The sequence below is a fragment of the Mesoplodon bidens genome, assembly GCF_964165515.1.
Source record: "Mesoplodon bidens genome assembly, chromosome: 7".
NCBI classification, from domain to species: Eukaryota; Metazoa; Chordata; class Mammalia; order Artiodactyla; family Ziphiidae; genus Mesoplodon; species Mesoplodon bidens.
This window is the reverse complement of record NC_138164.1, coordinates 92,471,835-92,496,528: the sequence shown is the minus strand read 5'-3', so window position 1 is coordinate 92,496,528 and position 24,694 is coordinate 92,471,835. Positions and strand designations below refer to the sequence as shown.

Below are 24,694 nucleotides of genomic sequence, written 5' to 3'. Positions count from 1 at the left end.
GTACACAGAACCAGGTGAATTAATTATTTCTAACATTTCTCTTTTCTTGGTAGCTAATTAGCAAACATTCCTTTCTCTTCCTTATCTCTTTTGAGGTCATATCAGCAATTATCTGCCCTCCAGTTTATGCAAAACTACCTGAGTAACTCAATGCAGAAGAGCTTATCAGCTTTCTTCCATTTCCTTTTGCCCAAGAATGATTAGCCATGAAATATTTCAAACATACAGAAAAATAGAGAGGTAAATAAAACCACCCGGATTTAACAGAGGTTAACACTCCACTGTACATACTTAATATATTTTTAATAAAACCCTTCAGTCATCACTGCCACATTTACAAGAATATTTGGTTTTTTGCTATAACATGTCTTAAGAACACATCTTTTTTTTTTTTTTTTTTTTTGCACGGTACGCGGGCCTCTCACTGCCGTGGCCTCTCCCGTTGTGGAGCACAGGCTCCGGACACGCAGGCTCAGCGGCCATGGCTCACGGGCCCAGCCGCTCCGCGGCATGTGGGATCCTCCTGGACCGGGGCACGAGCCCGTGTCCCCTGCATCGGCAGGGGGACCCTCAACCACTGCGCCACCAGGGAAGCCCAAGAACACATCTTTGTGTGTAAATCTCTGAAGTGGTTGCATAGCTGTCAGCTCCATGGTCTTTATTGTTCCACTGTGGTCCACTCCACAGGGCAGGGGTGAGACAAAGTGGTCTGGTGGTTGCAGCACGGCTTTGGGGCCATACAGATCCAAGTTCCAATCTCTGCCAACTAGCCAAGAGGATGTGGACAAGTGTCTGTACCTAGTCTCTCATTTGTAAAGTAGGAATAACAATGCCGACTTTGTAGAGATGTTGGGAGGTGATGTACGTAAAGCCTTCGAAGAGTACCCAGCACACGGTAAGTAGTTGTTATCAGGTTATCTGTTGTATGTACCAAACAATCCTTATAAAGCTTGGGTCCATATCCAACTGAAACTGTATTTACCAGGAACCAGCCAACCACTATCCAGATAATTAACCACTCCTTATTTGTAGACTAATACATGTCACCTTGGTATGTGAGGCCAGATTTAGCCCAGTGAAATGGCAGTCTTTTTTTTTTAATGGCTGGAGGTGACTTTTTTCCATGCTTTTGATTTCAAAAACATAATGGAATTTTATAGTTTTATAGCACTTACCTTTATGTAAAGTCAAATTACCCCACGAGATAAGGGAGCAGTTGGTTATAAAAGCAAGATGCCTTGTGACCACAGACATTATTTGGTTGTCTTTATTTCTGTAAACATCTCCTTCTTTTTGTATCCTTAGGTTTATCTATTATTTGTCATTAAAGCAAATGGCCTTTAAAAAAAAACACATTTTTAAACTCAGTCTCTCAACCATGGCTGAGGCTCAAACTCACTTGTGTTTAATAAAATCAATCAGCCTATCTATCTCTCTATTTATCTATCTATCTATCTATCTATCTATCTACCTACCTATCTATCCCAAGGCCCCTACCCAAGACAGACTGGGACTCTCTGGAACTGGGAGTGATGGGGCTTGGTAGAATAAGGGTGGGCGGGATTAATGTTGCACTCAAGTGAGGTTGTCGTAGACCCAGAATTGAGAATCACACTGGGTTAACTACTTGAAATGGTACCTATCTGAAGAGCAGTATTAGATTTTGGAATTAATCGGAAAGTTCTTTTTCTTTATTTTTCCTTCAATAGCTTTGCAAGCAGGATGCTGCTATTCCGAGTCTTCTGTTGCAAATTATGTCTTCCATAGGAATGAAGCATACACATGGTCCATCCAAGCACAATGTAAATCAAAACACATGTCTACCTCTGGAACAAAAGCATTTGGACCATCTAACTGGATTCCACTGGAGTGAGTCTGTGCAACACCACGCTGAAGTAATTGAAAACCACCCCCCTAAAGAAAGTTACGTGAAGGATAGCCAAAATACAAAAAAAAAAAAAAAAAAATTGGATTTAACTCAATTAAAAATTTTTTTTAAATTGTACAATGCATGCACCATATCCTTTTGCAAACAAAACCACACCAAATGTCAGAAACTGGCCTAAGAGTACACTGTTTTCCAGACATGAATGTATTACCTAGTCCTGCCAGTACTCACCTTCCATCTCCCCTTTCTTTATTCCCATGAGCTACATGCTCTGATGTAATCAGGCAGAAAAGTGCATCTGAAGATGGAGACCATTAAGAAATCACCCTTCTCTTTATTTATTACAGTTTCCATGGCAAGAGCAAAATAAAAGACAACTGTGTTTCAAAGCAACAACAATAAAGGAAGCAACATCTCTCTCAGGCAGGCAAATCTTAGAGAGAAAGTAAAAGTTATACTGCCCAGTGTGAGACAATGCCATGTGCCCTTCCCCAAACCAAGAGGCATGACTCCTCATGGCGCTGGCCACGTGTAGACACAAACTCCAGAGACCAAGAACCCACTGCTAGAAGGTGCTGACTTTTATATTTTCTTTCAGGATCCTGTTGCTAAGTTTCTCTTTCAACTGACTTCCAGATATCAGATGTAAAATCTCTGGGGCTTTCCAGGCCACCTAATTCAAAGTAATTAGGAACTTGAGTAGGGTCAGAATGCTGGCTGACTTCTTTCAACAAACAGGGACCTAGAATTTGGGCTACTGAGATATTTAGCCAGTTTTATCTCTCTGGACAGAGTCAGCAGGTAAAGTGTTTTCTAATGCTTGAGGCAGGCAACTCCAAATCTAGACGCCCTCTCCCTCTAAGAAATCGGGGCCACCAGACTCATTTGTAACATAGTGGTATACTCCCTCACTGCGGCCTCATCCTTATTTTGTCACCTTGGCCTTGTATTCAAGCACCTTGGCCCATGTCAACTGCAGCAAGTTGCTTTCCCCTTCAATAAAGGCTCCAAATATATGGTTATTAGTTTCCCCAACCATCTAACCCAACGACAGTATTCTCCTTGATTAGCTTCCAAGACCCCCCCCATCCTACCCCCCCCACCCCCACCCCAGAAGAAAGTGGAAAATTAGGCATAGACAGAATGGTGAAAGCAGTAGTTTATAATAATTTGCTTTTTTTTTTTTTTTTTTTTTTAAAGGGAGGAAATTCCCTTTGTGGATTTACTTAGAGCAAAAATGGTATCTTGGCTTTGGACTTGCCCCTACATTCATTCATGTTGGTACTTTTTATTTAGTTTTGATAGTAGATATGTTCCCCCTGCCTAAAAACCCAAAGGAAAAAAACCCAATTCTTTAATTTACTCACATCCTGCTGGGCTTTCTCAGGCTAATCATTTTCATACCAGCTTCACCTTCAACTGCAACATCCTAGTTTGAAGGAAAGGGGGAGAAGGTCTACTGGAGGTTGCCCCAACCTCAGAGGGAAAGAGGGAACCCCACATGCCTCTTCCTGGGAGCCAACACCAGGGCTGCCCTAGGCTGTTGCAAAAGGTCTGCAGGCTCAGTTGCGGAAGAAAACACTACACTTACTTCCCAACCTGTCAGGGCTCAGAGAGGCATAAAGAATTAAATTAACTGACAAAATCTGGTAAATGCCAGTTCCTGAGAACCCAAGAGATAAACAGTAAGTTATCCTCACCCTGCAGGTGGATGAAGAGACTATCTTGATGCAACAAAAATAAAGGAATGCTGTGCTCTGCAGTCTTGGAGAGGAACTCTCCTCCTGTCCTGGGGGTAACCCCTTGTCCCTGGCTCTGGGACACCACTTGACCAGCAAGGTTGACAGCTTCCCCCACACACAAAAAAGCATAACCCTTGTAACCACTTGCAACTTGGGCCTGTGGACTAGTTTTATTTAAAGGGTGATTTTTAATTCTTTTTTTCCTATCATGGCAGTTCACACTGTGCCTCATCCTGATCTTTATATTGAGGTTCAGTCACGCTGAAATGGACATTAAGGGTGGTCAAGAAGCCACAAACGGGAGAAGGGGGAAGAACAGGTAGTAAAGAGGGCCATAATGCCTACTTTGTCTGATTGATATGGATAGTCATGATCTTGGGAGAGGGATGGTGAGGATTTTGTGTAGGTCATATGTGAAACAGGACTATAAACTAAAGACACTGATTTTACTGCCTGGATGCCAAACTGAATATGTGTATGGACCACAGGTCTTTTTTTTTTAAGCCCTGGCTGGCAAATCCACTTCCTGCTCCTCCTATGCAGCCCACCTTGGTCCCTATGCAGCCATTAGTTCCTACCAAAGCAGAGTTCCAAGGCCCTCTAAGTATGGGAGTTCTGGCCACTGGCTATTTGTAATTTTGCCCTATGAAATCTTTGTGTCTCCTGAGTTTGCACATTGACTCTGGCATTATATTCTTAAACTATAAAGTCCTCCCCTTTATGCCCATTCAGAAGGCCTAAGCACACAAGACTAGTTAGTCTGAGAAATAGCCAGTTTACTCTATGGAAGTCTGATCCTCTCACCGTCCAAGAGCCATGGACCACTAAAAAGATGCCTCGGATGTCAGAGAGTCCAAATGCCAGTCCTCCCTCTATCCCTAACATCCATTTGACTTTAGGAAAGGCCTGTCTTTTCTTTGGATTTAAGTTTTCTCCTTTATTAAAAAAGAGAAGCTGTCTAGACCATCAGCCCTATCTCTTTCAGCTATAAATTCTATGTTTTGCAATGGCAAGGCTGATGATCTGAGAATCTGTGCCTGCCAGAAGGGCTTAAAAATAATAGTACCTAACATTCAAGTACTTTACATATATTAACTCATTTAATCCTCTCTAGAACCCTATGAGGAAGGTATTATAATGATGACCCCAATTTTTCAGACGGGGTAAAAGTCAGAGAGGTTGAGCAGCTTGCCCTGTGTTACACAGTAGTGGTGGAGTGGGGGTAGGAACTCAGGCAGTCTGGCTCTAAGTGCTTGTAACCATGGATACAGGATAACAGGCGGATTGGAGGACTCAGCTTCCCTCTTCTTTGCTTGCTTAGGTGAGAGAGGAAGTGTGAGAATCGCAGTTTACCTCAACAGCATGTACAAAGAGCCAAGACAAAAGGTAGACAGCGCCCCTTCTACCACCTGCTGGATTCCCCTGCATTATTCAGCGCACACATCACCATAGACAAACACAAGCACTTCATGGCAATGGTGTAAATTAGGATGATTCTGGCAGTGAAGCCTAAAATCATTAAAAAATAAACTGATCAGCTTGGGATCTCTTTGCCACCTACTGACCTATCAGTGCATTGATGTGGTTTGGGGGAAACGGTCAAATGATATTAGACGAGGGAACACAAGAGGCCAGGCAAAGAGAGCTACTTTCAAGACTAGTTTAGAAAAATAAGCTGTCTCCAGGGGTCTTCCAAACAAAGCCACTGAGGTGCTAACTGCCCTATTCTGGACTCCTAGCTTTAGCCTCCTCAAAAGCAAGTGCCTTTCACTGAGCCCAACACCAGTCCGGCAAGATCTTTGTCGAGGAAAAGACAACATACTTGATCATTTTTAAAGTACGTCCGGTAAGAACCGCAAGACTCTCTACCAGGAAAGTTCTTGCCAATTCACTGAAGAAAGGTAGTGATGAGAATTTATCCTATCTGGAGTCTAAGCTCATAGCGTGAGGGCCCAAGATCCTGAATTGGGCCTCTTTTCAACGCTTAATTGCTATAGAACAGTTTCGTTAAACGGAGTGTTGTTTATTTCTGTGCCCTTCGGGTTTTTCCATCATTAATCCTTTTGGGGCAGGGTGGGGCTGGGCTGGGAACACCACAATATAACTCTGGTTGCAGCTGTCCTTATGCAACCCAACACATCCACAAGTTAAACACTACCTTTTGGGGGAAACCAACACAACTGTGCTGTTTTATGCAGCTTTAGGCTGCTAGTGGTCATTGATAGGTACTACCACCAACTTGGAAAAAGTCCTATATATTGATACTTTCTTTGACCTTATCAACCAAATGGCCATGTGGCATACATGCTATCATACTGAATGAAATACCTTTCTTCTCCTGAGCTAAAAGTACACTGTAATAAGAAGCTGTAGGTTCTTTGCTACCATGTCATTGATTTACCTCCTGTACTTTGTCAACCCAGGAGAGCTATGAATCACCCTTCTTCCCTTTCCAGCTAACGAAACAGGTTCCTTTTGATACAATCTCTTATTTATCTAGATTTATTTGTTCTGAATCCTGATGAATTCTTAGGGCATGACTTCTTATCAAAGGCGGCTCTCCCTCAGTGTTTAATGATAATTTTTATTTCAAGCTCTTCCTGACTAGTGTGTTTGCCCTTTCTCAAGGCTTTCTACTCCTAGGAATACCTGAGTCACATGTTGTTAGACTGCCAGCACTCATCAGTCACAGGCGGGGGTCACTCCCACGGGTCACTGAACAGTGTTAAAATTCTGATGTCTTTTAGGAGTTGGGCTCAGAGATAATCTCTTATCTTTATTCTTTCTTTCCTCTCTTCATATTCATTAATTTTAATTCCCAGGTATGCAACAGGACATCATTTAGCCACTAGTTGAGGAATTACCACGTGTCTGGCACTTCTGCCTGGGTGCTGGAGATAGTTTAAAAAAACATGGTCTGCTTTTAGCAAGTTCACAATATGGTGAATAAGAAAGGTCATGATTAGACAAAGCAAGAAGGGCTCCAAGGAAAGATCCACAAGGCATTTATAGGTGTGCAGAGGACTGTTTGACTCCACCTGGAAGATCCCAGAAGAATACATCCAAGGGCCAAGAATTGATGCTTGCCTGAACTTTACTTTAAAAGGCAAGTAGTGGTCATTTCGGGGGAATCCAAAAAACAGATGGATCTATGTGGATGCAGCAGAGGGACATAATTAAGGGAGAAGCTGGAGAGTCATGGCCAGATCATGAAGGGCTTTGTCCCTTAGGCTAAGAAATTTTAACTTTATCTTAAAACGGAGCCACGGAAGGAAAGAGACAGCAGGATTGTAACACAGAATGGTATTATGAAAGGACAATATCCCTGCTAAGTTCATGATAAGATTCTGTGTCCCCATGTGCTTCATCTGGCATTGCTTCTTGGCCCCAGGGACAGCATACAGAGCATGTGGGGACTAGTCAGGACTTACCACCAGTTCACGGCACCAGTCTACCTCTCCAAGAGTCTTGTGGCAATGACCTTCCTCAGGCTCGCACAGAGAGCTGTGCTTGTTCTGTAGTCTGGTCTGCAGAGGGTTACAGGATAGTGATTATCCTGGAAGCCTTCCTGGAACAAGATCTCTTTGCATAAGGTCATGAAATGAGGGATCCAGGTGGCAGAGAGCCGTTGTAGATGGGAAGACAGGGGATGCACAGAGGCAGAGACACAGGTCAGCAAGCCCCACGTGTGACATGTGAAATACAGAGGGGTAGGGGAAGAGGTAGGAAACGTGGTGAAAGGGATCAGATCTGTTGGCTCCCTTTGTCCCACGACCACATTGCTGCACAGAACATTACACATGTCCAAGTTGGAGCAGCTAAGGTAGAAGGAACTAGAGTAAAGGATCTCAGCACAAATGCGAGGCACTAGCAAATCAGTAAAACCAGTCACATAGTTGGCTTGCTCTTGCTTCCAATCTCTGTTCTCCATTGCCCAAGAGCAGCCTGCCTGTCATATCAGGTTAGACGTTCTCCCTTTGAAATTATGCATTCACAGATCTTAAGGAAGCTTTTAGATAGAAATGTCATTACTTAAAAAAAAAATGTAATGCCCTAATCATCTCCTATTTTCGCTTCTATCCGTAGCATAGCTCATGTGCACTAATGTACTTAAGGCTCACCAGAGGACTTGGGAACTGATGAGGAAAACAATTTGACTCCTAATGGTCCCGGACAGATCACCCCCCGCCCCACCCCTGGACACTGGCTTTTTAAATTGTCCATGAGAGGTTTTAGGTAAAGTGAATTAATAAATAACAGAACTTTATGAGTACATGCAATTTTAGGTTTATCTGACTTCATGCACTGGCCTCCCTGCTCCACAACCCATAATCTTTTCCCTCATATATATGTTTTATGATGGACTTTTCAAGAATTTAAATGAAAAGTTTAAAACTTTCACTCAAGCCAAGGTTCCTTAATTTGCATTAGTAATTTCATTGGCCAGGATGTGTTACAGGGACAAAAGCAGTTTCAAAATTGCTGGCTCAGTCTCGTTGCCCGCAAATAACTCTCAGCCTAGCAAAGAAGACGACAGTTTTGGTGGTGTGACTGTCTCCAAAGATACACTTATGCTAGTATGTAATTCCCCTATTCTCCCCCTTACCCCCACCCTGCCCCAATTGGACCATATTTTCTATTTCCCAGCTATAAGAAAACATGTTCTGGATACTGTACAATGAACATAGGTTCAGTATGCTTAATGCTATAGTATTTCCACAAATATATACATTAGTGAGGATTTTGTAAGCACCGTTTAAAATCTGAAGGGTATTTTCTAGGTGACTTTCTCCTCATAAAGCAAAAGCCCTTTTGAAACAATGACATCACTCCCTACTTCATGTGTTCTAATTTCAGGTTTCAGGTTTTCATGAATTAATTTCAAAAAAATGATGGAGGCCACCATTGTTTTACATTTGTTTGAGCAGGCTCCACGGCAACACAAGAGCCAATCACGCTTTGCTGTTAAGCTTTACTAAACAAAGACATGAAAATGGGGGCTACTGAGACAGAACTTCCCCATGAGTCAGTAGCCAGCCAAAGATCTCATGGTTCCAACTAATTAGCCCACAGCCTTTCATATCTAGTTCTGCTTTTTGAGTATCTTTTAAGAGTCTAATTTCTGGTCAGGAACTGAGAAAGCGGGGTAGATTCTACTTCTGTAGGATCCATAGTGGTGCTAGCCAAGATACCCCATGTTAACAGGGGAAGAAAAACTGGCTGAGCCCCAAAATCTCAAAAAAGAGAACTCGTTCTCCTCAGACCCCATTCTCCTCTCTCCCTGCTGAGGTTCCAAAGGGAAACAATATATGAGCAGAGAGCAAGGCCAGGCAAAGAAAGACATACTGTTAACGGGACTCCTGACTCAAGACTCTCCTGGTGAGCTGGCTTGAACTATAAGCACTCTTGCCAGAGGGACAGTTCTTAAATGTAGTCGCACATAGGTGTCACCCGGAGAGGTTTGGTTTTGTTCTGAACTGGAGTGTCAAGTCTCATCTCAGACTTATTTCCAGGGGTGGGGGCCAGGATTCTGTATTTTAAAAAGCATGGCATATTGGCATGTCTTCTCCTGCCCCCATCACCACTGGCATTAGGGGACCACTAATCTGAGTTGGAAGGTGTAAGGCCAGTAGTGTGCTGAAACTGGCTTGTACCAGCTCACAGAAGCTGACTGTTGAATTTTCAGGAATTTTGCAAACCCTTATCAAAAGTTAATTATATAAGCTTACTATTCAATAAATTATATCAAAAACAAAGCTAATATGCAAAGCTCATCATGTCCTAATCACTTACTACATTTTACTATTATCTATGTTCTTGAGGTTCTTACATCTGTTGTATATGCACTGGTGGGAAATGCTATATAATGGTGCATGGCCATGCATCTCTTCCCAACTCCATGTTCAGTGACAACACATTGGTAGCTTGAGATCAGAACATTTATATCATGGAAATCAGCAAACGCTAAAAAACTGGGGCTCGATCTATTGTTGTCTATAGACTTAAAGTGATGGAAAAATATAAATAATGCAGATTAAAGCTTAAAAGATGTCATGCCTGTAGCTGGTACATTGTGAATAGCACAAAATTTGAGGAAATGTTCTTTAAATATTTGAAAATTGTCTGATTTTAGAAAGGATGCTACTCTCTTCATTAACAAACAAGTGAAATCCCCAAATATGACATCTTTGTTGTTTTAACTATCATCTTACTCTTTCATGTAAAGAAAAACATCAACCAACATTCATGTCAGGAATCAGACTTATTCATCAACTGCAATCATAGCTTGGCTACAGATACAAGGCTTCCATAAAATCAATGAAAGCATTCTTTGAGAATTGGTGAGCTATAAAAAATTTACAATAGAGTATTGTACATTCTATTGTGTGTGAATTGTATATTTTACTGAATTCTTACTGTATTTATAATATACTGTTTAATAGTATTGTATATTCCATTAAATTTGCAAATTGTATACATTATTTTTTGTATATCAGTAGAATTTCTAATAGACTTACAGTTGATTATATATGTATATACATTTGTTTTCCAGAGAGCTGGTTGTTAAAACATTTACCAGCACACCACTGCCTAACCCAAGAACAAAAACAGGTTGAACAGCTTCTATGCCTTCTATCCTATAGGTCCACGCCCTTATCTCAGCTCTTCAGTTTACCATTCCTCTGTCAAGAAAAACACAAAGAATTGTACAAGAACACAAATCAAAAGGAAAAGAGATTTTCCTGAAGATGCAAAGCACATAATTGAATCTGCCTAATCCAGCCTTTCCTAAGGAGGCTGTCTTCCAAGTAGGGACAGCTTTAGGCTGATCTGACCACACATGCCATGTGGAAAAAATAAGAGAATCCTAACAGGTGGCAGGCAGTCTTGGCACCATAGCCTAATAAATGTCCTCCCCCTTGAATCCACATCAGTGGCTCCTTGGGAGCAGAGGAGAGGTGGGTAGAGGCGTCAAAGTAGTGAATAAGGAGTCTGATCTTTTGTCAAATTTGGAACATGTTTGGGGTACATAAGGGTCAGTGAGCATCTCCACCTTTCACCAAGCAAAGTGTACACGAATATTGTCATTGCTTATGATTTAAACATATCTTTCTAAAGGTGAAATAAAATGCAATTACCAAATCAAGATGTATAGAAATTTTAAAAATTCTGTTGCGTGGTAATCTTGTTGTTTGAAACTTTAGGCCAATGCCAATAGCCAACACTAACTACTAAGGAGTTTCCTTTAGTGCTGGGAAAAAAAAATTGCAATGAAACTTTAAAGTTTTAACAAAATTTTTCCCTAATCAAATCAGATCTCTGACTGTCCATATTACTGGTGTGTCCTAGTTCATGAATCTATTCAATATTATGAGTACTTTTACATTTGTCACAGTCTTATCCCCTCTCCAACTTCTTAATTTTTCTTTAAAAACTAAAGAAGCAAAAGTCCACCAAATATCTGTTATTTTTATCTGAGTACCATGTGGTAGAAACTTCTACTAAAGAGCCATCCTCCAATTAAAGTGTAATTTTTCAATTATGAAAAAACACAACTGATGCAGATAAGGAGTCTTCCGGTAAATTCCTTTTGAATGTCTTATGGTATTGCAAATATAAACGCACAAAAAGACTTCTCTAACCTCCTAATAAAAGGTGAGTCAATGCTACCATCATAAAAATGTTCACATATTTACCCACCATAAAAGGGAAACTGGCCTCAGAACATCTTAGAGAAAACACAACATTATGGGCTAGTCCTGACAAATGCTAATACTTCTACTTAATCGGCATGTTCTTGAAACCTAGGCACAGAACTGCTCCAACAAGATTCCTCAGGTCCTTAAAAAAGGAGTGTGTTTGGTGAAGGTTAAACTGACACATTTAGAGGCTGCGAAAGATGAAGAGTGGGAGAAACCCAATCAGCCTGGCATCCTACAAGGTATGAGCCTTGTGTTATATTTTACAAACTAATAACTGCCTTGGTGGTAGTAAGGATGAGGGTGGAGGAGCAATACACTTCAAAGAAAAACATATTCAAGACATTTGCAAAACAATCTGGGGAAAATTGAGGAGATATTTCTACTTACCAAGCTCTGGTATCTGTATAGAAAGAACATGTACTTTCAACCACAGAGACATTTATTAAATTAAAATTTATTAGACATTTCTTTTTCCATAGCTCATTATCTCATAGCAAAACTAAAGAACTTTTTGGTCATCACCCAATAACTTGCCCTTTAAGTGAGAACACTGAGGTGTTTTCCTGTTGGACCCTTAATTATTAATCCACACCAGTTACCACCTCTTCGTGAATCAGAAGGCTAAAGGAATATATAATTCATTAATATTGAAATCTAGAGGACATTAGATTTCTGTGGCTTTAGCTACAGACTTATTTCTGTAATATTCTTATTTCTATAGTCCTGTAGCAGGTGCTACCGAGAAGTTCAGCAAGGTGTTTTCACTACATTAATAGAGAGGCATTTCCCCAACTCATAAGTCTTTTTAATGTGCTAACCTCCAGGATTTCCTATTAAATTGATGTTTTTAAAAGAAGAATCTCTTGTGAGGCTCTGGGACCAACCTGCTTGTCTGAATCCTGTCATCGCCGCTTGTTAGCTGTGTAATCTTAGACAAGTTACTTAACATGTCTTTTGTGAAATGCTGATAATACTAATACCTTTCTTACGAGGTTATGATGAAAACTTTTGAGTTAATAATACATATAAAACATGGAGAACAGTGCCTGAAACCCACTAAGTTAGCTATTACTATTGTATTATTGTATTTTCATGGTCAGCATACGTATAGTTTGAAGGTCTGTATCTACTTAGTGGGAACGAAGTTAACTAGAAAATTATATTGAAATACCTACCTAGAAAATAAGAGTACTGTAGAGAATTTCTCAAATGATACTTTTAAAACATTAATTTATTTTACCAGTTTTTCCATTTTTAAGGCTTTTTAGGAAGCTATTCCTCCCAATATTTTCCAAAGTTGTGATGACTCATTCAGGAAACAAAACACACAAAAGCCCCGTGACCCCACTGAATATCAAGTTTCCAATTTTGCCTAATTCATAGGCTCATATACTCTCACCTGCAAGGAATAATGACTTTAAGCATTCTCTGAAAAATGACTGAAATTGAAATTTTAAAAGGACAGAGCTTGCTCTCAGGAACACTTACATCTATACATCTTAGCATCTATTTCCATTCTTCTAAAGTTGCATCAAAGCATAGGTATAAAGAGAATACTTGGAAACTCAACATCATATTCTAATTATTTAATTAACAGGTACTTAATTAACAGGTTGAGATAAGATATTCTTATTAATTCATCAATAATTAATAGATGATTTGGCGTCAAAATGGAATGCCCACAAATTATTTACTAAGTAATGAAACCTAGTTAACAGTGGTGGCTGTGTAGCATGGCAAGAGCTACATGTGCTCACTGCTGAGTAAAGTTGGCTTCCGCTTCACAAGCATTCGTTCTCAACTAATAAATTTAAAGAACAAACTAGCTTGATATTTAGCATTAGAAATACCGAATGGTAAAAGTAAAACTTGATTTTTACCTGCTCCTATAATTTTGCTCAGCTGGAGAACTCAAGATAGGATCCTGATTCTCTGAAAATAAATTCGACGGATGGTCCCTTGAGAAGCAAAACAATGGGTGTGAAGATTACCTAAAGAAGTGGCTGTCCTGGCAGATGACTTATTCTATTAACAAAATGCATTTGCACACACAAAACACCTTCAAAAAAGTAGGGCCTGGAGAAGAGGTAGGAGAGTGGAGGTATGAAACACATTTCCATCATACAAAGCATGACTGTTTCTTCCAAACTCAGCCTCTTTCTTTAGGCATGATGAGCTGGCAAAGAATATTTTCTTAGTGAGCAGTAGGGTGTAAAGCTCTCTCTGCCCATGCAACTTGCCACTAGGTAGCTTTCCTCCCAACTAAGTTTCTAAGCTTTGTTGGGATTAAAGTTATTATAGTAATAGGTACAGATACTGAGTCAAGGTCATGGAAAATGAACTGCTGAGCTTGTATAACAAGTGCTAAATATTTGGTTACTAAAATTAGAGAAACCAGAAACCATAAGGAGCTGGTTATAACCAGTAATGTAAAAACCTGGTTCAAATGTTACCTCCTCTGTGACGCTGTCCTCTCAGCCCAGGTCCTATGCAGACTCTGATTACTGCAACTCTGAATTGCATTTCATTTATCTGTAGTTTAAGCTGCTTGAGGGTTAAGGGCCATTACTATGAATCCTCAGTGCCGACACACAGTAGATGCTCACCATTGTTGAATGAATAATATCTCAACATCTTCTTTTGTTTCACATTTTAATCAATGTTTCACCTAACAGGGGAATTTACTTGAAATAATTCCTACCCACAAAGTAGATCTAACATAGACTGCTACCCCTTATTAAGATGTCTTATCATTTGGAGTTATTCCAAATTACAAGATCACATTTTATTTCCCAGCCTGTCTGGTTGGGTTGTTGTGCCAGCCACTAATTAATTTCTCGGATTCAATTGTACCCTTCAATGCCTGCTCTGAACTTCTGCACTGATCGATGATTCTTCTAAGCATTTCTCCTTTACAGCAAGCACAGTAAGTTTCTCAGAAGGCGCCTGGGAGACATTGCCAATTCTAGCTCCTGCCAGACTGCTCAGTGGGCGTAGAACACACAGTGATGCTTTGCCCCTGCCTTGTGCCCAGAATGGCAGCTCCAGCTCAGCCTGATGACCACCTTCCCACATGGCCCTCCCCACACAAACAGCAGGTGCTCCAGGCCTCCCACCCGCAGTGGCACTGTGACCCTCTCAGCTGAGGCTGACCCGCGCCCTGGTGGGTGGCTTCATACTTCCCTGGCGACTGCAGACAGATCTGTCCTGGGCAATGCAATGAACTTCTCTGACACCCAGTGGGCTGCAAATATTGGATGCTGACTGATAAGGTGGTCAATATAGAAGGCTTGACCCTGGGATACAGTTGTCAAGATAGGAGCCTGGAGCTTCCAAAATAAAAACTGAGGTAATTAATTACCTTTGGCTCTGAACTCGGACCAAAGATATCTATTAAAGTAAAATGTCCTATATCATGTTTTTTATCCTTAGGGAAACTAAGCCCCTAATTTTTTTAAGCTTCTATTTTCCTAAGCCTTCTATTTGGAGGTAGAAGTTACAACACTTAACTTCAGCATTGCAGGTTAATAGCTGTCCATAATGAAAACAAAAATTCCTCAGCACTTTCTGCATCAATCACCAGAAAGGCACAAAGTGAACTACTACACTACAGAGAAATATGAGTTAAGAGTGGCCATGTAGTAGACACATTTTATTATTGAACAACAGGACCTTCCAATTATTGCAAGTAGAAAATGCTATCTGTTAGTACAGAACTATACCTGCAGCAATAACACAACCTAGAAAGTTATATACTGCAGTGTGGTGAGCTTGAATTTTGGCACTTGCAAAGACCTAGGTTCAAATCCCAGTTGTGACACTTCTGAGCTGTGTGCCTTTGGCCAAATAACATAATCCCTGAGTTTCTTTCCTTATCCTGTCTTGTGATGATGGTTATAAAGTAAGATATACCTACCTTATAAAACTGAGAAGATTAAACAAGGTAAGCAACCATTAGTGTGATTAATTTTCCCTCCTGTTTCCTCATTTTATAGGTAAGAGAATACTGAGGTGCAGAGATAAAGTTTTTACCAAAAGCACAGTAATTTACAGATAAAGTTGAAACTAGGCTTAAAATACTCTTGATTTAAGCATGCAAACTTGGGAAATGAACTATGTACTAAAGACCAGTAGCTCCATTTGATAAGGATAGTAATTTATTAAGTAAATAATAAATTATAGCTGCCTGATAAATGCCATAAGTGTAGAACAAGTGCAATTTACGTGATTAAAAATTTAACATATTCATATAATACTTTATGCTTTATAAAGTGCTATGACTAATATAATTTAATCGGACCACAGTAGCCTTATCTTTAAAAGACCTATTTTTTTAGTTATAGGAGTAGTAATTTCATAGACTAAGGAATTTCAGAAAAAATAAATTACTTTAGGTGTGAATAAAGGAAAATCATGACTAATTAATGATTTTGCTAATAATTTCTCAACTTTTAATAAAAGCCCAAGTTTCTCTTAACTGTATATATCATATATAGAAGAGGTTAAATTAGAGGTTTAAAAAGTAGCCACTTTGCTAGGAAGAATAAGGTTGCTTGGATTTGTTGCAAAAAATATAAGTAAGTAAATGTGAAAGTAAACTTTGTATGGTCAAAGAAATAAAAGACTGCCACTAACAGAGGCAAATGGTTTTTCAAAATACATCTTTGTACCCTACAATTTCAATTCAATGGTGTCTTCAATATTACAAGTCTAGACAAACCACACCTTCCTTCAGTTCTCCCCGTCCCCATCTCTTGAAATCAACAGACACTAGAAAATAAATTTTAAAAATTCACAAAACTATTTCAAATGATTTTATTAGAAAACTGTTGTTTCCCATTTACAAAAAGTTTAAATGTTTCCTGAAATATACCACTTGCTGTACATAACTTATCAGAATCTTAACCTTTTGTACACTGGTGATGGGGGCCATGGAGGGTGGTGTTTTGGACTGGGAAACTGCATCATTGTTGCTGCATTATCCTATAGCACACACCCACCCCACATATTCATAATATACACAGCAAATGAACATGTCCAATATTCTTAAGTTTCTCCCTTCTTTAAAGCCCCTGACCTGGTACAGAATCTAATCAATGGACACTTTCATTATAGCAAAAGCTTCCAGCTGGTCCTGCTGATGGCTGTCCTCTCCATTTTGACCTACCTTGCATACTGTGGCCAGATTAACCTGAAAGTAATTCTGCCCTGTTACTTCCTTTTTCAAAAGTCAACAAAAGTTTCCCATTAATAACATCACATTTAAAATAATGGTTAATTCTTACCAGCAATACGTCTGGTCCTTTCATTTCCTCACTGCACCTGAGAAAAAGTCCATCATGATGCAATGAGTAATAAGGACAAATTTTCCTTGAAAACTGAGAATTGTCAGTTTTATTTTTCTCCCACACTCTAACTACAATATATTAACTCACAGCACCACCTATCTTTCACTAAAAGGTTAGGAAACTAGTTTTACTTTTAGCATAATGCCCCAATATCTGGCCTGTACAATTTAGTGTGAAATTAAGTTTAAATGCAGGAAGGAAAAAAAAATCTAAAGATAGAAGTTCCATTTGACATGTATATAAAACACTTATACCAGTATGTATCAATTTCTTAGTAACGTTTCAAACAAAGGAGTCTGGCCAGCAGTATACTGAAGATATTAATCTGCCACAAAATAGTCAGTGAACAAACTGTGCCTGAGGATGTTAACTCGAAGTCGCAATCAGGGAGAAGCAGGGCCGTTTTGACTTATAAATTCTAATATTCATTGATATTTTCATGCCCAAGTGTTAACTAGAATGTGTGTTGCCTTTTCCTTAGAAGTCTTCCCAACATTTTGGTCATTTTCCGTGTTTAAAATAAGAAAAAAAAAGGTATAAAATTTCATTTTCACATGCTCTCAGTGTGATCCCTATCAGTACTACAAGTAAGTATAAATTTATAACGTGGAAGACAGCCTGCTCATACAGCACACAGTTCATCCTCTGTTTAAGGATCCCAGTCAAGACACCATACCCCTTTCTCAAATCAGTGTTATTCTATGACCTCGTGTTGCAACAGAACTATTTTTAGAAATGATGATTTTCTTACATAAACCTAAGCAGTATAGAAATATTATAGAAAATATTTTTTGGTCAGAATGAATGGGCATTTGTACCAACAGCTGAGAAGTCAAACCATGAAAAGTCAAACCATGAGAAGCAACTGATTATATGAAAAGCCTGGCTGTGATGTCCATGAAGAATTAAAATGTCTTGAATTTACAGAGCATTTCTCTTGTGTAGTCCATGTCAGCTCTGTAAGGCAGGCAGGGGCGGGTATCACCGCCCATTTCACCTACAGGGAAACAGATGTACTACAGTTTAAGCATGTCAGTCCGTTGGAAAAACAGAACTCCAAGCCAAGGGTGATTTACAGCTGTCTCACGTTCTATTCCTCAGATTTAAAAATTAGAAAAAAATAATAATAATTTCAGTTAAAACGGATTGAAATAATTTAACTCATGAAAGTTATTTTGAAAACAGCATTTGGTTACAATTTTCAGTAATATGACAAAAGTTTTGAAGACTATTTTTAAAGAACAGCTTGTCAAAACTAATTGGATTAAGCAACTTCTTAGCAATTGATATACTGGGGCTCTAATTATTTTAGAAAGCTCTTTTGTTAGAGCATAAGTAGTTCATCATGTCATAGCATACAACTTGTACCACATAGTCTTTCTTCTGGTGATTCTCATCAGCAGAGAGTAACACGACTCTGTGACTAGTTAATTAAATCACCATCCAATTCCAGTTACAGTTAGCTTGTCAGTCGTAGCAGAGTTGTTAAAAGAGAGAAATAAGCTCTCCTAACCTTTACAACAATTAGTCAAATTTTCATATTATCAATGGAATAAAAAGGATAGTTCTCACCTGCTTCACAGGCCTTCTATTCTTTCTGAAGTTTTACATTTCACATCCATTTTTTCCTAATGTCATATTACAGTTGACCCTTGAAGGAGTTTGAACTGTGCATGTCCACTTACACGTGGAGTTTTTTCAATAAACACCTAGTATAGTACTACCTGATCCCCAGTTGATTGAATGCCCAGATGCAGAACCATGGATATGAGAACCAACTGTAAACTTAAACGCAGACTTTCAACTGCTTGGGATCAGCTCCCCTCACCCTCACAAGGGTTAACTGTGATTTTAAATTCCTTCTCTCCTCCTGCAGAATCCCTTTTAAGCTATTCCAGGGAAATTACTAATATACTTCCAGGTACTAAACTTCTGTGTCATAACATTTAAAATACAATAGAAATTTTTATATTTTCTCATATTTTATTGCACAGTATAAACTCGATTAAAATGCACTAAGTAACAACATGTGTTTAAATCAACACTAACATAAAATGTTAGGTAGGAAATAGCATAACTTACTTTAATATATTCCAACTCAGTATGAAGGTGAGCAGCTTATTTCTGAAGGTTCAGATATTTTAACTGTAGTTTATTATCAAAGCAAACAAAATATTTTGGTCTCTTTCTTCACCTTTGATTCTTTTTAATTCTTCTTCTTTAGTTTACAGTGTCATAGAAGTGTAAAATAAGACTGATAGAAACCACTCTAAACATATGGCTTTATATACATAAAAAATTCAATAATGTTGCTACAACCCCTATAGAGTGATTCTTATTTATCTACTAGTATCCAGAATAAACTTCTGTACATATTAAATTGTTCAAGTATATCTAGAGCAGTGCTTATAAAAGTGACGTCCCACTGCTACATTAGCGGGCATCTCTTTGAAGACCACTTCTAATTTCAACACAATTAAGGTAGAGTTCTAAAATTTTTTGATTTTACAACTTATCATACATCCTTGAATATTCTAAAATGCTCCAATGAGCCAAACATCTAATTTAATTTACATCTAGCTGAACATCCCTTTTGTACAGCACCAGTGGTTAAATTAAAAATGCATCTGACTGACCAAATGTTCTCTTCCTTTCATTAGTTACAGTTTGTTATTTATTTATATAACTCTGAACCCAAACTGAAAATGAAGACAACTCAGGTCAAACTCTTTCACCCTAAATAAACATTTCATTCACTTCACACTTAAACACCTAATTGTTTTCCTATAGTGTATGTTTCTCAGTAACAACGATACAATTAACTATGCCAAAGACCAACGTCTCATCTTCGAGGATTAGGCAAGTCGAATAGGATTCTCCAGGTTTGCTTTAAAACTTTCCAGAAACCTGGTAGCCAGTTCATCATCTACCACTCGGCTGTCACTGGACATTGTGACCGTTATGAGCTGGTGCTGCTGCAGTTTGGCATTACCCTCTTCATCCTGAGTGAGCTTCAGCACAGGTCGGAATCTCCCAACAGCCAAAATGCAGGCCTGAGGGGGGTTGATCACTGCAGTAAATTCATCGATGCCAAACATCCCCAAGTTGGAAATACTAAGGGAAAACAAAAAGCTCTGAAGATGGCATGTCCTTGATCAAAGAACCCTTTTCCTGAGTCATATAGTTTTACTTTATTAAAAAACTGTGCCATAGAACCTTATTCCAAGTTACTCAAAGACCAAAGACAAAGAATACCATTTACAGTAGGATCAAAAAAACAAGTATAAACACACAAATATTGTATCTAATGTAAACATTTATTCAGCATTGAACTCGAAATCCTAGGCAGAGGAATATGGCAAGGAAAAGAAATAGAAGGTATGAAGACTAGAAAAAAGAAATAAAACTTTATTATTCACAGATGAACTGATTGTGTACAAAGAAAATCTAAGCCTCTATAGATAAACTAGTAAGATTAATAAATGAATTTAGCTAAGTCACTAGATAATAAGTCAATATAAAAATTTATATCTATATACAAGTTGCTTTCATTAGAAAATAATACCATTTACAATAGTATACAAAATATCTAGGATTAAATCTAATGAAACATATATAAGACCTCTAAACAAAAAATTATAAAACACAACTGAAAGAAATCAAAGAACGAGTAAACAATGGTTTATACCATGCTCATTCACTGGAAGACTCAACGTTATAAGGATGTCAATTCTCCTTAAATTTAAATTGATCAAACAATTCAATGCAATCCCAATAAAAATCTGAGCAAGATTAGTGTGTGTGTGTGTGTGTGTGTGTGTGTGTGTATGAAAAATGACAAGCTGATTCTAAAATTTATTTGGAAGTGCAAAGCCAGGAAAGACAATCTTGATGGTGAACAAATTTGGAAGACTTTCATTATCATATATCAAAAGTTATAGTTTGCTGGTATTAAGCAAGGGAAGGCCAAACAGGTCAATTGGAAAGGAGAGAGAATACAGAAAAGGACCAAACACACTTGGTTACCTTCTCAGTGCTACAGAGAAATAGTAATCTTTTCAATAATTGAGGCTTAGTCCATTAATTATCCACAAAGGGAAAAAAAGAGAATCGTGACCTTTACCTCCATATCAAAGATGAAATCTAATTTCAGATGAATTGCAACCTACATGTGAAAAGTTACAAAGCTTCTGAAGATAACACAGAAGAATAACTTCATGACTCTGGGATAGACAATAATTCCTAGCAGAAAACAAAGAGTACTAACTATAAAGAAAAATACTGATAAATAGAATTTTATTAAAATTCAGAACTCCTGTTCATTAAAAAACACCATCAAGAAAGTTTCAAAGGCAAGGTAAAAAGTGGGAAAGGTATTTCAAATAATATATATCCTATAAAAGTCTGTGTATCAGGAAAAAGGAACTACTGTAAAACATTTTTAAAAACAGACACAAGACTTCAACAGGTATTTTATCCGATGAGTTACCCAGATGGCTGACAAGTAAATGAAAATAGTTACCAGATACCCAAATGTCTGACAGCTAAATGAAAACAGTATTCAACATCATTAATTTGCATTCCTCTGACCACAAAGAGTACCACTACACACACCAAGATTCATTAAAATTTAAAACCTAACAATATTAAGAGTTAACAAGAACATGAAGCAACGGGAATTCTTCATACACTGCTGATGGAAGAAAAAAATGGTAGAACCATTTTGAAAAACTATCTGGCAGGATCTACTAAAGCTATAAACCCAGCAATTCTACTTTCAGGTCTTTACAACAAAAATCTGTGCATATAATCACCATAAGATACTAACAAAAATGTTCGTGAGCACCAAACTGTAAACAACACAAATGCCCAACAGTGAAATGGACACTAGCATATTTATACAGCATACTACAGAATACTATAATGCAATAATAAATAAATGACTGCTTCACACAACAACATGCATGGTTCATCTCACAGACATTAATGTTGAGCAAAAGAAGTCAGACACTGAAAAATATGTATTTATGTAAAGATCAAAGTTGGCAAACCAAAGAACTTTGGTGATAATTTTCAGAATCATGGCTACCCTCAAGGGGGTGAGAATTAGGAAGGGTAAAGGGAGGCTTATGGGATGCAGATAATATTCATTATCTTGCTTTGGTTGGTTACACAGCTTTCTTCGCTTTATAAAACATTCCAGCTACACTCCGTGTACTGTACTGTAAGTTATACTTAAAACAAAAATAGAGCTGATAATAACTCAAGAGTCTATGTGTTAATATTTTACCCCAAAGGACCTTAAAATTAATCACAAGTAGAAAAAAAATAGTTGACGTTTATAAATCTATTGTATGTCAGACCCTGAATGTCATTCTATGAACATCTAAATGGGTTAACTAGCTAACCCTAACGGCTTCCTACTAGCTTTGATTCATATGAAAGACTAACTAGTCTGAAGAACATTTTCACATATTCTCTTGTCCAGATAAAGTATGATATTTAGCTTAAATTTTTAAAGAAATTCTTCAGAAAATAAATGAAAACAGGTTAACAAGGACTTCATAAGTCTTATGTCTGATGTTACAAATAATTAAGTTTAAATTTTACCTAAAAGATCCTCCTTGGTATTCTTCAGGTAACAATTTTCCATCTCTAGCTTTCTTTGATAGAGCCTGAGAAAAATACAAACAGAGCATGACAACCAACACTACATTATATGGCTGATCTTGTCACTTAAAAATATTTTTATAGGGTACACTCTCATCTTTGATATGCCTTGACCTGACTTTATAAGAGACTATATGTACATACGTATGTATATATATATATTTTAAAATTATATATATAAAATTTTCTCTAACACACTTAAAAAAATAAGTTAGAGCACAGATAATCCAAGAAGCTATACACATGTGAATCAGAACTCTAGAAAAATCATTTCCCTTTAAAGATTCTTCAAATATTGGAATTACCTTGTACACTATGCAGAATATTTCAGTGTTTTTTATATATACAGTGAAATTTTCCATTTTGCCTATAAAATTTTTTCTTGTAAGACAAAGTATTAGAAGAACCCTTCTTGTTACTCTAGTAGCTTTTAAATAAATTATTCACCGGCAACAATCTCACAACCAACACATCGATTTTCATTTCAGTGTTTGCTTCTTTTTCACCCATAACATATATATAACTTCAAGCAGTTGTTAAAAAAAACAGAATTTTATAGTTACTTTCCAATATTATGTGCATCGTCTGTATTGTTAGTCTTTACAACTGATTTTTAAATGTCTGTTTAACATTCTAAATACTGCATCTGCCACAATTTAGTCATTTTCCTAGTGTTGTAATTTGGTTCATTTGTTTCTTTTGAATTCCTTCATATAAATTCTCAGAAATGGAATTACAAAGCCCTCGAAAATGAACTTTTTTTTTTTGTTCTTGATCCTATAGCTAAAACATTTCCTGTGAGCTAGTCTACCCTGCTACAAGGAATGTAAAAATGTAGTAATTTCATAACACCTTTGACAAAACTGATGTCTAAAAACTTACAGAGGGAAAGACAGATAACACTCTGAGAGCTATATGAGGAAAAGTAGTTGAGTTTCCCTCTACTTGCAATTAACCACACATCTTAATTTTTATTTTTCAATGCTTCAAAAGCAAGGGGTCAGAGACTGAGTCATTACATACGAAAAATTAATGAAGAATTACTTTATGAGGGGGAGAGTAGAGATAAGCTACTGTCATTGGGTAGATGATATGAATCTGGGGTTTACTTAATATTCTGTATTGTATAGCTAACAAAGGTACAATTACAATCCCCACTGAAAACGACTTAATTTTGAACCATAGATGATTTAATTTTTGAAAAATAAAACATTCTTTAAAAATCAAAAAACGATCTCAACGTATCACTGTGACTTACTGCCAAATGAATCAATTACAGATTTATATTATTTGGATATAGTTACTTATAAAACTATTTAGATCCAGAATGAAAAAAAAAAAAGAGATGAATTTAGACTTGTATAGTCCTTGGAATATTAGTAGAGAGGACAATCTACAAATGCATTTCTCCTGCCTTAAGCAATATAACTTCACATGATCTGAACAAGCACATATCACATGAACTCTAAAAGGCATTTCTCTAAAGGCAGATGATTGTAACACATCCTGATGAGTTACCAGGCTACAACAAATAAAAAACATATTCATAAAAAAAAACCCAACAGATGATAAACACACGTAATACACTTTAAGAAAATCTCTATAGACCCAAAACATCAGCAGGATATTCCTGTCAATGAACTCCTAAGAGTGTGGAATAAGAATAGATTCTGATGAGGATAACTGGTTATGAAAGTAACTAATTCTCACTGGTATTTCCTGGGAATGTGAACTTAAAAATCAAAGCTTGTGTTTCCTGAACCATCCAGTTGACAAGACATAATACAAGCTGACTAGCAAATATTTCTAAAATATATCACATGCCTTACTAATTTATTCAAAAAATTTACTGGGTATTAAGGAGCTAAACTTTGCCTCTGCCTCTTAAAAGCTGGCCTACTACTGAAGCTGGCCTACTGCCTGCGTTCCGCCTATTCAATGTGATGTTTTTGGTGAGAGCTGACTCTTCCATATTGGACCCCAGGAAAAAGAAAGTGTTTTTGCTTCTGGAATACCAAGTACTTCTAGTGGTCTCGACTGCAGAGAGGAAATTAATAAACTTTTAAGAATAAAATGCTGTGAAAAGTGAGGTCTGTCCATTACCACACTGATAGAGATATAGTTTCAGCTTTAACTTTAAAATTTATCTAAAATACCATCTCTAGAGTTGCATCATAGACTTTGGGAAACAAAGCAGCCAACTGGAACACAGCTGGCCCTAACTTGTACGCCTGTTATTTCTGAATTTTTAAATGTTAAATGTTCTTAAAATGGGTTGTACCTGGATAAAAGCTTAAAAGTCTATATACGTAATTGATAAGCACTTGGAAATACCAAAAATAT

At 37.7% G+C, this 24,694-nt stretch overlaps 1 protein-coding gene across 2 annotated transcripts in view; it reads right to left on the bottom strand.

The window, feature by feature from the left end:
• Positions 1 to 18,661: 18,661 nt before the first annotated feature.
• PDHX (pyruvate dehydrogenase complex component X) overlaps positions 18,662 to 24,694 on the bottom strand; it is a 73,192-nt gene continuing 67,159 nt past the window's right edge. For both annotated transcript variants that reach the window (XM_081239742.1, XM_081239743.1), the window contains exons 10-11: positions 22,292 to 22,356; positions 18,662 to 19,795 (exon numbers count right to left, since the gene is read on the bottom strand). In XM_081239742.1, coding sequence (XP_081095868.1) covers positions 19,537 to 19,795; positions 22,292 to 22,356 — 324 coding nt within the window. In that variant the 3' untranslated portion in view covers positions 18,662 to 19,536. The remainder of the gene's footprint in view (positions 19,796 to 22,291; positions 22,357 to 24,694) is intronic.